The sequence below is a fragment of the Ictalurus punctatus genome, chromosome 2 (genome assembly GCF_001660625.3).
Source record: "Ictalurus punctatus breed USDA103 chromosome 2, Coco_2.0, whole genome shotgun sequence".
NCBI lineage: Eukaryota > Metazoa > Chordata > Actinopteri > Siluriformes > Ictaluridae > Ictalurus > Ictalurus punctatus.
In genome coordinates this window covers 1,333,928-1,349,610 of record NC_030417.2, presented here as the reverse complement: position 1 = coordinate 1,349,610, position 15,683 = coordinate 1,333,928, and the positions used below count along the sequence as shown (strand labels likewise).

General features: G+C 40.9%; 1 protein-coding gene and 2 long non-coding RNA genes across 4 annotated transcripts; 2 read left to right on the top strand and 1 right to left on the bottom strand.

Annotated features, from left to right (window-relative positions):
* LOC108257606 (tripartite motif-containing protein 16) lies at nt 1-8,141 on the top strand. Of its 2 annotated transcripts, none has more exons than XM_053677273.1 (7): nt 1-892; nt 1,083-1,754; nt 4,300-4,395; nt 4,535-4,777; nt 4,979-5,168; nt 5,734-5,793; nt 6,169-8,141. In XM_053677273.1, exons 2-7 carry the CDS (start codon nt 1,167-1,169, stop codon nt 6,699-6,701), a joined length of 1,710 nt encoding a protein of 569 aa, XP_053533248.1. In that variant the 5' UTR covers nt 1-892; nt 1,083-1,166; the 3' UTR covers nt 6,702-8,141. The 2 variants fall into 2 exon arrangements, with proteins under 2 accessions (XP_053533248.1, XP_053533247.1); XM_053677272.1 differs by having other exon boundaries at nt 3-892; nt 1,150-1,754.
* A 2,232-nt stretch (nt 8,142-10,373) lies between these two features.
* Nucleotides 10,374-14,237, top strand: LOC128629415 (uncharacterized). Its single transcript, XR_008393765.1, has 2 exons — nt 10,374-11,193; nt 12,337-14,237. It is a non-coding gene; the product is annotated as an uncharacterized LOC128629415 (long non-coding RNA).
* Nucleotides 10,802-12,337, bottom strand: LOC128629411 (uncharacterized). The gene is made up of 2 exons (XR_008393761.1): nt 11,807-12,337; nt 10,802-11,348 (listed from the first exon to the last, which is right to left on the bottom strand). It is a non-coding gene; the product is annotated as an uncharacterized LOC128629411 (long non-coding RNA).
* Nucleotides 14,238-15,683: the final 1,446 nt, after the last annotated feature.

Sequence of the window (15,683 nt, the reverse complement as noted above, 5' to 3'; positions counted from 1 at the left end):
AAAAAGAAAAAGAAGAGGAAAAAGAAGAGAAAAAAGCCCGAGAGAGAGAGAGAGAGAGAGAGAGAGAGAGAGAGAGAGAGAGAGAGAAAGAAAGAAAGAAAGCGGAAAGCGGAAAGCTAAACAAATCATGACACTAGAGAACTTGATGCGGGGAAACATCTGGAAAAGTGCACCGTCCCCTAATAAACTATATGAAAATTACTAGGATCAGTGGGAGACTTTAGTAATTTACTATGAATATCTAGTATATAATTATTTATTCATTTATTATGTATTTATTATTGTCATTATGACTTTTCTTCATGCCAATTTGCTGCCCATCCTCCAATCCAGCAGGTGGCGGTAATGTACCTTCAGTTGGTTTGCCAACCGCCATTAAAACCAAAAGAAGACGGAGAAGAAGACGAAAAGCGCACGTGCGAGAGAGAGAGAGAAAATGGAGGAGAAATAAAGAGTATAACCCAGAAGAAGAGCGGAGTTTTATTTAAACCGGTTGAGGATTTTAATCTCCAGGTTTTGGAGTGTAAACACACTGTTTATGTTGAAGACACCTTTCAGCGCGACAGTGACCCATATTGAGCGGATTCTCTCCGGGGAACTCGGTCTTATTTGAGCAGACAGGTTTCCTCTGAATAAAGAGGTCGTGTGAGATGTTTGTGGAGGAATAGAGACTTCAGGAAGCGTTTATCCACCTGGAGGAGAAGTTCTTCTCTTCGTTCCGGTGGATTGGTTGAAGGATTCCAGTACGGATGCTGGTTAAATCCATGTGAGGCCTGTACAGAAGTCTGGAGTGTTCATGAGTTCCTGAAACTTCCACACGAGGTCTTTGAGCTCCAACTACAGGAACATCTCAAAAAACTACAATATAGAGGAAAAGTTCATTTTTTACCCCGTAAGTCCATTCAAAAAGTTCATCTTTTCTAGATTCATTACACATAAATCGAAATATTTCAAGCATTTTTTTTTTTGTTTTTTGTTTCAATCTTCTTGATTACAGCTTATGGAAATGAAAAATCCAGTATTTCTGGATATTAGAATAAAGAGTTTATAATAGAGAAATGTTGATCTTCCTCTCATTTCAAAGAAAAGAAAACAGACCTCTCTCTCTCTCTCTCTCTCTCTCTCTCTCTCTCTCTGTCTGTCTGTTAGTGTGAGAGATCAGGAAAATGGCCGAGGCCAGTATTTCAGTAGATCAGGACCAGTTCAGCTGTCCAGTGTGTCTGAATCTCCTGAAGGAACCGGTGGTGATCCCCTGTGGTCACAGTTTCTGTAACGTGTGTATTAATGACTGCTGGGATCAGGAAGATGAGAGCGGAGTGTATTGCTGTCCTCAGTGCAGAGACACTTTCACTCCAAGGCCTGTTCTATGCAGAAACAACATGCTGGCTGAAGTGGTGGAGAAACTGAAGACTGAAGCCCAAGCTGCTTCTCCTGCTCACTGTTACGCTGGACCTGGAGATGTGGAGTGTGATTTCTGCACCGGGAGAAAACACAAAGCCGTCAAGTCCTGTCTGGTGTGTGTGGCTTCTCTTTGCGAAACTCATTTAAAACCTCATCTTGAAATTCCTGCTTTGAAAAAGCACAAGTTAGTCGAAGCTTCTGGAAATCTACAAGAGAAGATCTGCTCTGAGCATGATAAAGTGCTGGAGGTCTACTGTCGTACTGACCAAAGCTTCATCTGTTATCTGTGTATGACGGATGAACACAAAAGCCACGACACCGTCTCAGTTAAAGCGTACAGAACTGAAAAACAGGTGAGAAAAGCAAGTCTAATCTATTCAGAGTCATTTCATACAATTTACATGTCTAATCTAAAGTAGCTGAAGAATTTTACGTACGATCTACTGAGTTCTGCATTTCTTCTAAGAAGTAGCGTACTCTACTCCAACATTTCTATCTTTTAATTGCTGCTGAACTGAACAAAGTCTGCGTTTAGCAGTAGTAAAATCACCCAGTGATACAGCAAGTCATAATAATAATCACACTCTCACACCGCGTTATGAACTTCTATGAACCTTAAAACACCCGACATCCAGTCTTTTACACTTTAATAAGGTGCTCCGTAGAACCCGAGTGAACTTTAACCCTTTATCTGCAGTTCATATTCACCCACTGAGCTCATAATCTCATCATGCATACACAGTGTAAAGCAGGGGTCGGGAGCCTTTCTGGCTGAGAGAGCCATGAACGCCACATATTTTAAAATGTAATTCCGTGAGAGCCATACAATATGTTTAAAACTAAATACAAGTAAATGTGTGCATTTTATGTAAGACCAACACCTTTAAAGTACAATAAGTCTCTGAATTCTTTTTAATAACGTTGTTGTGCTGTTGCTAACCAATGATGAATAAAGTACTTCTTGGCATTAATGCGACTTCTGGTGCTGCAGGGTTTTCTGATGGCTTTGTAGTATGGTTGATACGTGGTGAGGTTAAACTTCACGCAGGCGTTGAGACTTCCTTCCGTTAAACATGATCGTAGGTAGGTCTTAATGTTCTTTAGATGTGAGAAAGACTGCTCACATGCATACGTAGAACCAAACATTGTCAGTACAGCAATACTCACACGCTGCAGTGTGTGCTATGTGACGGGAAGCGCGTTCCAAGTTTTGACAATCAGCTGGTCCGCGGGTTTTTTCATTTCTCCCCACTTCTGCTTGCTGTCGTGCAAGTCTTTCCAAATCTTCATCCAGCGACTTGAACTTATTCACCCACATGTCTGAGGCCTTCAGGTCAGCAGCTTGTAGCTCAGAATCTCTGACGGAGACACCGGGACTGTAACTCAGGTCGGCCCTGTCCACTGCACACTCGTGTGGATGGGTGATGAACTTAAAAAGACGAGTGCGCTCACGAAATTCTCCAAAGCGCGCTTTGAATGACTGCAGGAGATTAGATGTGAAGCCCGCTAGCTGCTGAAGATCAAGATGTTGAGCAGGGTCACTTGCTGTGCATGCGTCTTTAAACTCTCCCGGTTTTTCAAAGTGTAGTAAACGACCCGTTTCAATGTCGGCGATGAAGAGTTCTAGCTTGTTTTCAAATGCAAACACTGCTTGTTGAAGGGATAAGACTGTATTTCCAACGCCTTGCATTTTCACATTGAGCTGGTTCAGATGTTCAGTCATGTCCACGAGATGGTAGAACTTCAGGAGTCACTCAGTGTTGGCTAACTCAGGACGCTCGACGTTTTTCATTTCAAGAAAAGTCCGGATTTCGCTCAGACAAGCAGCGAAACGTCTGAGCACCTTCCCTCTTGACAACCAACGCACACTGCTGTGCAGAAGCAGACCAGGATAATTATTCCCAACTTCATCCAGCAGTGTTTTATCCTGGCGATCATTTAAAGCACGGGCAGCAATAAAGTCGACCACCCGAATGACCAGCGACTTCACCTCACCAACCTGCTCGCCACACATCTGAGCACAAAGCGCCTCCTGGTGTAGGATGCAGTGAAAACTTTCATTTTGATTTGCCGTCATGATGGTACGATCGTGAACAGTTCTTGCCGACAGAGGCATGTCTTTTATTCGTTTGATTATCTTGTCTTTATCCGAAAAGTCGTCAAAAAGTTCATTGGCAACATCAAGCATGAATGTTTTGGCATACTCCCCATCTGTGAATGGCTTTCCGTTTCTCACAATTGCTAAAGCCCCGGCAAATCTAGCCGCATTCCAGTCACCTTGTTGGGTCCAAACTCGGAGTTGCTGCTGACTAGCTTGCACTCTGCACAGTAGCTCTTGACATGCTTTCTTCCTGCTGTCCCCCGCAGGATATCTCCATGCAAGTGTAGTATGGCGTGTGTCGGAGTGCCGCTTTATATTTGACCGTTTCATCGATGCAATTTTATCATTGCATATTAGACACACTGCAGAACCTGCTCTCTCCACAAAGGCGAATTCCTCTGTCCATTCCTGCTGAAAAGTACGGTGGTACTCATCTTTTTTTCTTTTAGCCATCTTCTTCGATAAAAGGGTTTCTGCAATTAGCTAGCTGACTACTTGATTAAAAGGAGGGAAGTTTACTTCCTGACCTCACAACGACCCGTGTACGTTACGCATTATCCAATAAAAATTTGGTGTTGTCCCGGAGGACAGCTGTGATTGGCTCCAGCCACCCGCAACCATGAACATGAGCGGTAGGAAATGAATGCATTGAAATACATGAATGTTTTTTATTTTTAACGTTATTTTTTTTATTAAAGATTTGTCTGCGAGCCAGATGCAGCCATCAAAACAGCCACATCTGGCTCGCGAGCCATAGGTTCCCGACCCCTGGTGTAATGTATTGTATTTGTCCTCAGAGTGAGTTAAAGGAGGAGCAGATGAAATCCCAGCAGAGAATCCAGGAGAAGCAGAAGGTGGTGCAGGAGCTGAAACAGGCTGTGAACACTATAAAGGTGAGCAGTGAGCAGAGACAGAGCTGCTCCTAGAAACACACACAACATGGACAACGAGTCGTTTAGAGGCCCAGTAAGAGACGGAATGAGGGTTAAGTTTTAAAAACGACCTCCGTTTGTTGTGTGTGTCTCCTAACAGCTCAGTGCACAGACAGCAGTGGAGGACAGTGAGAGGATCTTTACTGAGATGATCAGCTCCATGGAGAAAAGGTGCTCGGAGGTGACGGAGCTGATCAGAGCTCAGGAGAAGGCTGAACTGAGTCGAGCTGAACGACTCCTGGAGCAACTGGAGCAGGAGATCGCTGATCTTCAGAGGAGAGTCACTGAGCTGGAGCAGCTTTCACACACACACGATCACCTCCACTTCCTCCAGGAAATAAAGGTACACTACATCCACATTTCCAGGTGAAATATACAGGTTATGGGTCATTGGATAAATAATGGTTCTTAGACGTCTAAAACTGTTCCACTTCGAACCTTTTCTAATATGGAAACCACCTGCTGTAAGATTTTACTTAAAAACTTTAAAGTAATTGTAGCTGTAATTTCTTCTCCTAATTTTACGCCTAATTGCTGTACGCAGGTTTTAGTCTCCGGCCGTTGCTCTCCCGAAATTATTACACCAGGTTTTCAGTCTGATCTCCGTGAGGACTCGCGCAGCATCACTGTCAGTAAACATCTCTCATTTGATGGAGTGAGGGAATCTCTCTCTGCTCTGAAAAAGAGACTCGAGGAATTCTGCCAGGAGGAATTCATCAGAATCCCTGAACTTGGTGAGAGAAATCGTCCTGCTGGGAAATCTTTACTTTCTCTGCAGCTCGGTAAAGAGAGACATCAAATTTCCCCAAAACCCACAGAAATGATTTCCTATGATTACGTGAACTTCCTGTTATTGCTGCCCTCTACTGGAACGATGATTTTATACAGTTCCACTTTTTATTCATGTCTTAATAGTGTAAAAGCTTCTGTTTTATTTTCAGTTATTCTACTCTGAATAAAGCACAGAGGACACACACACATTTATTCACACACTCCTACAAAGAGAGAGAGACAGAGAGAGTTTATAAGTCATATGAATAACATTTATTCAGTCAGAACATTTCTTCTGTAGTCATTAGTCACCAAAGCAGCTCTCTGCTCGTGCTCATGTTATTAATAAAGTTTATTTCTCCGTCATTCAGAAGGAAAAAATCTCATTTAAATCCCACAGCTAGAGAATGTGTTTTCTAAAATAAAACGCTGATTAAACATCAGACACAAATCTGATCACTTTAAACTGTTTCCGTCTTTTACACCACCTGATTTTTCCTTCTCCATTTTGTTTCTGTGTCTCCACAGCTGCAGCAGTTCACATCATTTTACCCCCAGATCCAAAGAGCAGACAAGACTTTCTGCAGTGTACGTGTAGAACACACACACACACACACACACTCTCTCTCACACACACTCTCACACACTCTCACACACACACACACACACTCTCACACACACTCACACACACTCACACACACACTCACACACACACTCACACACACACTTATACACTCACACACGCACACTCACACGCACACACACACACACACACACACTCTCTCGCACACACTCATACACACTCATATACGCACACGCACATACACACACACACACACTCACTCACACGTACACACACACACACATTCTCTCTCGCACACACTCACACACACTCTCATACTCACACACACACACACATCCTGTGATTAATATCTAACATGTTCACATTTGTCATGTGTTTAGATTTCTGTGATCTGACTCTGGATCCCAACACAGTACATTATTACCTCATTCTGTCTGAGAGGAACAGAGCGGTGACGTACAGTGGGAGAAAGCAGCAGTACTCTGATCATCCAGAGAGATTTGACTACTGGGAGCAGGTGTTGAGTAAGGAGAGTGTGTGTGGACGCTGTTACTGGGAGGTGGAGAGGAGCGGTGCTGATAGTGTGTACATATCAGTCTCATATAAAGACATCAGCAGGAAAGGATCGGGTAATGAGTGTGTGCTTGGAGGCAGCGATCAGTCCTGGAGTCTGTGGTGTTCTTCTTCTTCTCTCTTTTTCTGTCACAACAACTTTAAGACTGCACTCGGAGTTCCATCGTCCTCCAGAATAGGAGTGTATGTGGATCACAGTGCAGGAACTCTGTCCTTCTACAGCGTCTCTGACACGATGACGCTCCTCCACAGAGTCCACACCACTTTTACTCAGCCTCTATACGCCGGGTTCTGGCTCGGGTCTTTTGGATCAACTGTGAGATTACGTGATCCAGAATAAAATATCAGAAATGTGATTTTACTGAATTAAAATGAGCAACTTTACTTTTTTTTATATCAAGCTTAATTCCAGTGTAATATGAGGCATTTATTTGTGATTTCCCAATTTTCCTTTATAACGTTAGATCTTTCCTCTGTCTTTTAGGAGATTTCAGTATTACACAGTAGTGCTTGAAAGTTTGTGAACCCTTTAGAATTTTCTATGTATCTGCATAAGACCTAAAACATCATCAGATTTACACAAGTCCTAAAAGTAGAAACTATTACACTTGGTCATTTATTTATTGAGGGAAATGATCCAATATTACATATCTGTGTGTGGCAAAAGTATGTGCACCTTTGCTGTCAGTATGTGGTGTGAGCTCCTTGTGCAGTAATAACTGCAGATAAACGTTCGGGGTAAGTGTTGATCATCTGCACATCGGCTTGGAGGAGTTTTATCCCGTTCCTCAGTACAGAACAGCTTCAACTCTGGGATGTTGGTGGGTTTCCTCACATGAACTGCTCGCTTCAGGTTCTTCCACAACATTTCTATTGGATTAAGGTCAGGACTTTGACTCGGCCGTTCCAAAACATGAACTTTATTCTTCTTTAACCGTTCTTTGGTTTAAAGACTCGTGTGTTTAGGGTCGTTGTCTTGCTGCATGATCCACTTTCTCTTGAGATTCAGATCACGTACAGATGTCCTGACATTTTCCTTTAGAATTCTCTGGAATAATTCAGAATTCATTGTTCCATCAATGATGGTAAACCGTCCGGGCCCAGATGCGGCAAAACAGCCCCAAACCATGACACTACCACCACCACATTTCACAGATGGGATAAGGCTCTTATGCTGGAATGTAGTGTTTTCCTTTCTCCAAACATGATGCTTGTCATTTAACCCAAATATTATGTTTTGGTCTCATCCATCCACAAAACATATTTTTCAGTAGCCTTCTGGCTTCTCCATGTGATCTTTAGCAAACTGCAGAGGGGCAGCAATGTGCTTTCTCCTTGCAACCCTGCCATGTACACCATTGCTGTTCAGTGTTCTCCTGAAGGTGGACTCATGAACATTAACATTCGCCAACGTGAGGTCCCTCACTCACACCTGATCATCGTCCCATTGATTGAAAACACCTAAATATAATTTCACCTTCAAATTAACTGCTAATCCTAGACGTTCACATACTTTTGCCACTCACAGATATGTAATATTGGATCATTATATAATATTTTTGTCTCATTTGTTTAATTGGGTTCTCTTTATCTACTTTTAGGACAAAATCCGAGGATGTTTTCGTTCATATTCTGCTTCAATACTGTGTTAAAATTCATGTTGGTCCACTCATTAATCTGACATATGAATCATCATGACTGTACTTATACTGTATATATTCAGTTGGATGGATTCTTGGATATCAAAATAAAAAATATATTTAAATGTGTTAAATCCATGTGTAATGTCTGTTTGTGTTATTTTTGTGTGTTTTGGTATGACTATTACACTAAGTGTTGCCTTAATCAGCACCTTGTAATCAGAATTTAATAAAAACGTTAAATGCAAAGCTAATTTATCCCAGAACAAACAGGAAACCTATTGCAGCATACAGTAGCTGCACACACAAATCCATTGCTGTGTCGGTTACGCGCTGTGCAGCGTAAATCACTGCAGTGTCAGTCAGATCATTAACTGTAAATATGTGTGAATGCACTTCATGTCATACTCGTGGCCCATCATGCGCTTTTCTCATTTACCATGCACTCTCATTCATGTGCTGGACATTTTAGCTCAGAATGCAGGACGACATTTGAAATGCTCCTGCTGTTTATATTCCAGTTTAATTTAATTTGGACTTTCATTAATGTGTATACGTAAACAACCGTATAGTTCTGTGTAGACAAAATTTTCGAGGGATTTGGAATCGGAACATGTAAGTGAGAAGGCGTGTGGAGTGAGCTCCTGAGCATTTTATCTTTTAATTGTACTTTTCAGGCAACCTGAATCTTTTCGAAAACATCTGCGGCGCTCCTTTTCAATCACTCGGTCTACAACTATAACCAGAAAGGAATTGTGGCTTCTGAAAGACTACAGAAACCTAAATCTTCACCGAGCACGACGAGTCATGGCGACAAGCTACCACTGGATTTGGAAAATCTCCAACACTCTAGCGGAGCTAACATCTACCATCGCAGTTCAGGTGAAAGCAGCTATTGACTCGGCTCTATCCCCAGTTGTTGTGTCTTTTGAGAGTTTTAAATCGGGCATTGAATCACAAGGACGACATATTGACGAGCTTGTTTTTACGACGTGCGCTCAAAAACCACAATCTCCCAACCTCTGTCGTGCTGTTAAAAACCCAAATAAGGGCATACTTTCTGTTTTCTACATGCGCTCATAACCGCATCCGGAGACGTTTTGAGAAAGTGTTGTGGTCTAGAGCAAAAACTTAGACTCTAGCGCCTGAAACCACAAGCAAAAGGTGTATATATACCGAGGAAAGGAGAGTGTAGAATTGCCACTCCTTGGGTGAAGGCTACTCATTTTAATTTCTTGTGAAGGAAGAAAAACTATCAGACTCTGCGTGGTCTATGGGTATTTTATCTTTTATGTATTTCTTAAAAGAAAACTATCAGACTCTGCGTAGTGTCTGGTTGTTCTTTTTATTTTCTTCATATTCTGAGTTAAGATAATTGTAATCCTTTTGTTCTTTAATAAACCGAAGTCCATATAAAGGACGATTCATATATATCTTACTCCAAGAGTAAACTCCTTTGTTACAAACTCCTTCAGCGTAAGGGAAAGGATTTTATTGGTTCTCTAGCCCAGCACCACGAAGACCCCGCCCCTTGAGAAGGTAAGAGGAAGTGATTCTACAGGCTCTATCAGTTGTATGACAGAGTAGCGAGTAGAGGATTAAAATTTGGGATATTAATTCTCATGAAATTCAATAGTGCATAGGTTGCAGTGATGTCTGTGAAAACGATGATGATGATGATGATGATGATGATGATTAATATATCTGTATTCAGTTATATGCCTAATTTAAACTATGTGCACTCAGGGCTGTTTTTGGTCTGACACAGTGGGAGAGCTGATGGTGATGGGGATGTTAGTATATATTAGTTAGTAATATTAACTAAAAACTATACTTGTCTTTTTTCCCCCCTTTTAGCTATTTCACATTTGTGAAAAAAACAACAATAAAACAGACTGCTATATGGAAAATAGAAGCAGTTTTACTGTACATTTGTGTTCTGTATATATATATATATATATATATATATATATATATATATATATATATATATATATATATATATATATATATATTATTAGCACTGTATGATATCCAAATAAAGAATATTAATTTATTTCGTTTTGAAGGTTATGAATAAATAGTTGTTACTGTTTTTAGTTGTTATTCAGTGACTGTCACATTAATCTGCACAATAAAGTGTTGTTCTTGTAATAAAGCTTCTGTAGACTAGAGATTACTGCAGTACGTTTCTCATCGTACTCCTCGACTAATTAAATAGCGCTTCCGTTTCTCATGTGTATTTTTATTTAATAAAGGTGTGTATTTCAGTTAAAGTTCATATTGTTGTGCGGTTGTTAATGGTGTTGGGGTTCTTCTCCAGTCCTGCAGGTGGCGCCGCTTCACCTCTGCGCCATTAAAACCTCCTCCAGCGGGAGCCGAGTGAAAAATCCCGTCGCTGATGGAGCTCTTTTCTTTAGTTCTTTATTATTATTCATTTTTAATCCGTGTCGTTATTCTACAATGAAGCTCAAAGGAAAAAGTAGTTAATAACGAATCCCTGCTCTTCCTGCTTGTTTATGTAAACCCTTATTTATTGTTTGACGCGGTGAAGATTATTTGGAAGTCAAGCTGGTGAAGCTAAGCTAACTGTTAGCATGCTAGATCAGACGTTAATGCTAAAGAGTAAACACGGGAAGCGCTTTTGGATCCAAATGTTCTTTAAAAAAGGGATAAAAAATCAGTTCTTAAAATATTCTTATTTGTGTCAGATCACTACATTATGTTCTCATGCTCCATCAAGTCTAATCAAAACTACTTTAAAAGGATCCTTTTGAATATAAAATCAGAACAATATGGCTGACAAAAATCATAAATGGTTTTATTGAAGATAATTATTACATATTTATACACGAATACAGCTTTTGTATTTGAAAGTGGTTATATAAATGTGAAAAAGAAGAATAGCAGATAAATATAAATGTTTATTTTTTAAATACTATTTATTTAATATTCTGTACTTGTTACTTACTTTAAATTTATTGTGTGCTGCACGGGGCTTAGTGGATATTTATAGTGGTTATTATGTTCGCCTCACACCTCCAGGGTCCGGGGTTTGATTACCACCGTGGCCCTGTGTGTGTGTGTGTGTGTGTGTGTGTGTGTGTGTGTGCGGAGTTTACATGTTCTCCAGGTGCTGCGGGGGTTTCCTCCGGGTACTCCGGTTTCCTCTCCAGTCCAAAGACATGCATGGTAGGCTGATTGGCGTGTCCAAAGTGTCCGTAGTGTATGAATGTGTGTGTGAATGTGTATGTCATTGTGCCCTGCAATGGATTGGCACCCTGTCCATGGTGTACCCCGCCTTGTGCCCGATGCTCCCTGGGATAGCCTCCAGGTTCCCCGTGACCCTGAAAAGGATAAAGCGGTATAGAAGATGGATGGATGTAGAATCAATCAAATTCAGAAATACACTCATTCAGAATGAGAATCAATCTGAATCAGAATGAGAATCAGATTCAGAATTGCACTCAATCACGATGTATCAGAATTAATCAGATTCAGAATTAGACTCATTCAGAATGAGAATGAATCAGAATCGTACTTCAGTGATCCAGTACACTAGGGTACAGAGAATTTGATGACTTGTTGGGCTTATAGACATTACACATTACAGAAAGATAACAAAGACATGAACATAGACAACACTGCTAATATAACACACGTTTGCTATGAACACAAGTGGATACTGTACACTACACAACTGTAAATAAAAAAGAAGAATATTCAATCTAATGTGATGTCACACCACAGGGCAATTTGTGTGAGATATGTATGTATATATAGTTTATGAAAGAGGCTCACACACCTTGGGTAATAATCATTTTTACAAACTAAAGTCTTAAAGTCGTTTTCTAAGGTCAGAAGCTTTCTGAGATCCTGCTGTACTTCATTCGCTTCCATCGACCTCACCTGTACATTCCCCGCTATAAACTTAAATGTAGGAAGCCTCTAAACCTCTACATCATGTCCGAAGCTGAGAGCGCAGCACTGCGGCTCTGCACATACATCCTTCTCATAACATCACATAGCTGGAGACATCAGAGTTCCATCATCACCATAGTAAAACGACTACTTAAAGTTGTTTGTTTTCATTTTGAATGGATATTAAAAATATAATATGCCTTGGAAAATGTATGTAAGTTGTGCACAGGCGAGTGTACGAGCTTACACATGCACACACAAGCTAGAATGTTATATAGTGAAGAAATGGTTAACAGAGAAATCTGTCTTTGTGCTCCTCCTCTTTCTCTCTCACATATAAAAAGTCAGGAAGTCACTCCTTATTTCAGAGATAACAAAAGTCATTGTCCCTCCCTCTCTCTCTCTTTCTGTCAGCGTGTGCGTTCAGGAAAATGGCCGAGGCCAGTATTTCAGATGATCAGATTTCAGTGATCAGTTCAGCTGCTTCTCCTGCTCACTGTTACGCTGGACCTGGAGATGTGGAGTGTGATTTCTGCACCGGGAGAAAACACAAAGCCGTCAAGTCCTGTCTGATGTGTCTGGCCTCATTTTGTGAAACTCATTTAAAACCTCATCTTGAAATTCCTGCTTTGAAAAAGCACAAGTTAGTCGAAGCTTCTGGAAATCTACAAGAGAAGATCTGCTCTGAGCATGATAAAGTGCTGGAGGTCTACTGTCGTACTGACCAAAGCTTCATCTGTTATCTGTGTATGATGGATGAACACAAAAGCCACGACACTGTCTCTCTCTGCTCTGAAAAAGAGACTTGAAGAATTCTGCCAGGAGGAATTCAGCAAAATCCCTAAACATGGAGAGAGTAAGAGCAGGGTTCTTCTTTTTTCTTCACCTTCTTCTTTCACTTTCTGTCACAATAACATTGTGACTGATCTCGGAGTTCTCTCATCCACCAGAGTATGTGGATCACAGTGCAGGAACTCTGTCCTTCTACAGCGTCTCTGACATGATGAAGCTCCTCCACAGAGTCCGCACTACATTCACGAAGCCTATATACGCCGGGTTCTGGCTCTACTGGTGTGATGAAACTGTGAGGTTGTGTAATCCAGAATGAAGTGTGTCGTGTTTAATGTAAAATTCCTGAACGTTGCTCAGTCATCAGTCTAACCTGCACAGAAACAGCCATTTTAATGTATTAATTAAAATAGAGGAGTAACTTTATAATTATTAAAAAAGATGTTCAAAATGAACTCTCAGATAAGAAACTAGTAGAATTGAAAAAGAATATACTGATACTATGAGATTTTAGTATCTGCTGTGCTTTGTTCTTGTCCTATAGTCTGTATGTGTCTTGCTTCGTATCCATAGTTCCTGTTGACGGTTCTTGTTGTCATGGTTTTGTTTGTTTTGTTTTTGTTTTCCACAATAAATGACCCACTCTTGCATCCGCCTCCACTGCCAAATCCTGACACTGTCAACTTACAAATTCTGGATTAAAAAATAGAATTAGGACCAATTCATTCTGGGCAGATTTCTCTTTCTCATCTCTTTTTGCTGGAGTAGCTTACACACACACACATGATCACCTCCATTTCCTCCAGGTAACACTCACTGTCTGATCTACAGAGCCAGATGTTCCTCATACAACTCTTCCTGAAAGAGCATCGGTTCTCAAACATGGGGTCTCCTGAGTTGGATGATGTTGCAGCACTTTGCTCAAAAGGAATGATGAAGGAGTCCCAGTCATCTTGACCATCATACGTGTTAAGTTTAGCTTTAGGTCCATCTGGAGCTCTACCACGAGGAGCTGTGAGGTGATTGGTGGATGCTGAAGTAGTTCAAGGTGCGTGTGCGCTCAAACCCAAGTTGAAAGAGCCATTATAATGGCTGGGTTTCTGCACATGGCTTTTTGGGTCTCACATCTGGGCCAGGTGTGGAGGAAGTTGGACTAGCAGGGCTCTGTACGCATCTATCAATGACCGCAAGTTCAGCCGCGAAAAGCCGGTCAGCCTCTGAAGGTCCTGTAGCATCACCATCTGTCATGTGGGTTCCATCAGGGACAGCTGAAAGTGTGGTAGTGTCTCCATGTGGACGTGGATCACGTGTCACTGTGCTGGCAAGGGGCTGCCGTGTACGAGCAAGCAAACTAGCCTCTGTTGCTTCCAATCTTTGGAGTAGAGGTGAAATGTCATGTCGGAGCTGTTTATTTTGCTATGACAGCACAGCCAGTGTCCAGTGTGGAGGTCTGGAGCAGCTGATGCTCCAACTTCACCTTCTTCCTCAGTCATATCTAAGCTGTATTAAAATCACGCTTGAAAACATCTCTTTCTCGTCAAGTTCCTTTTTATTTTAGATTATATATTTAATTAATGTCCTCTTTTTTTTTTTAAACTTCTAGTAGTCTTTAGATACCGAAACACATTCCGTGGAGGCGTGAAGAGAAACACACAGCAAAGAGAATCCGTTGCTGGAACTTTAATTACTTATTAAGCGCGGAGTTCTGCTCTTGCCCAGTGCTAATGTCCATCTGCCCCGGAGCCTACAAGCATACGAGCATACTGCCTTAGAAAACTTCTTCTGCTTCTTCTTCTTCTTGTTTTAATGACGGTTGGCAAACTACTAAAGGTGCATTACTGCCACCTACTGGACTGGAGTTTGGGCTGCCTTAGAAAACATAACAACACAGTCAACGAGTTCCGGTATGATGACGTGGCCACATCTGATTTTCTAATACCGGACTTATTATTAAGACATATGAAATAACTGTAACTCAACAACTGTAATGAACACTACAACAGTATTAATTACAACACAGGAGTCATTTTACAATAATTGAAAAGGAAATATTCAAAATGAACTCTCGGATAAGAAACTAGTAGAATTGAAAAAGAAAATGATCAGATGATATCTCGTGACCTTAGCGTTATAAAGTTCTATCTGTTTGTTTCATATTCAGCAACCTCTCATTAAATAACTAATAAACAGTAATAAAGCCAGTACAGAACAACATTTTAAACCTGTTAACGTCACACTATATAAAAATAAAATCTAAACTTTTGAAGGAATTAGATTGTTCTGCTTGTGTTCTAAGATGTAAAATACACGTTCACGTTTTAAAATCTGAAGTTGTTTCTAAAGCCTGAAATTTCATTTTACAAAGGGGTGTGGGGGGGGGGGGGGGGGGGGGGGGCTAAACATGACACTAGAGAACTTGCTGGGGAAAAACATCTGGAAAAGTTCACCATCCCCTAATAAATTATCTGAAAGTTACTGGGATAAGTGAGAGACTTTAGTAATTTAGTATGAATATCTAGTATTTATTTGTTTGTTTATTTATTTATTGTTACTTTTTTCCGCTGAAAAATCCGATGCCCACCGTCCAGTCCAGTAGGTGGCGGTAATGCACCTTATGATAGTGTCTCAACCGCCTTTAAAACACAAAGAAGAAGAAGAGGGAACCCCCCCCCCCCCCCACACACACACACACACACTAGCGCGCGCGCGAGAGAGAGAAACTAAACAAAACAAAACAAATCATGACACTAGAGAACTTGATGGGGGGAAGTTCACCGTCCCCTAATAAATTATATGAAAATTACTAGGATCAGTGAGAGACTTTAGTAATTTACTATGAATATCTAGTATATAATTATTTATTAATTTATTATGTATTTATTATTGTTATTATTATGACTTTTCTTCATGCCAATCTGCTGCCCATCCTCCAATCCAGCAGGTGGCGGTAATGCACCTTCAGTTGGTTTGCC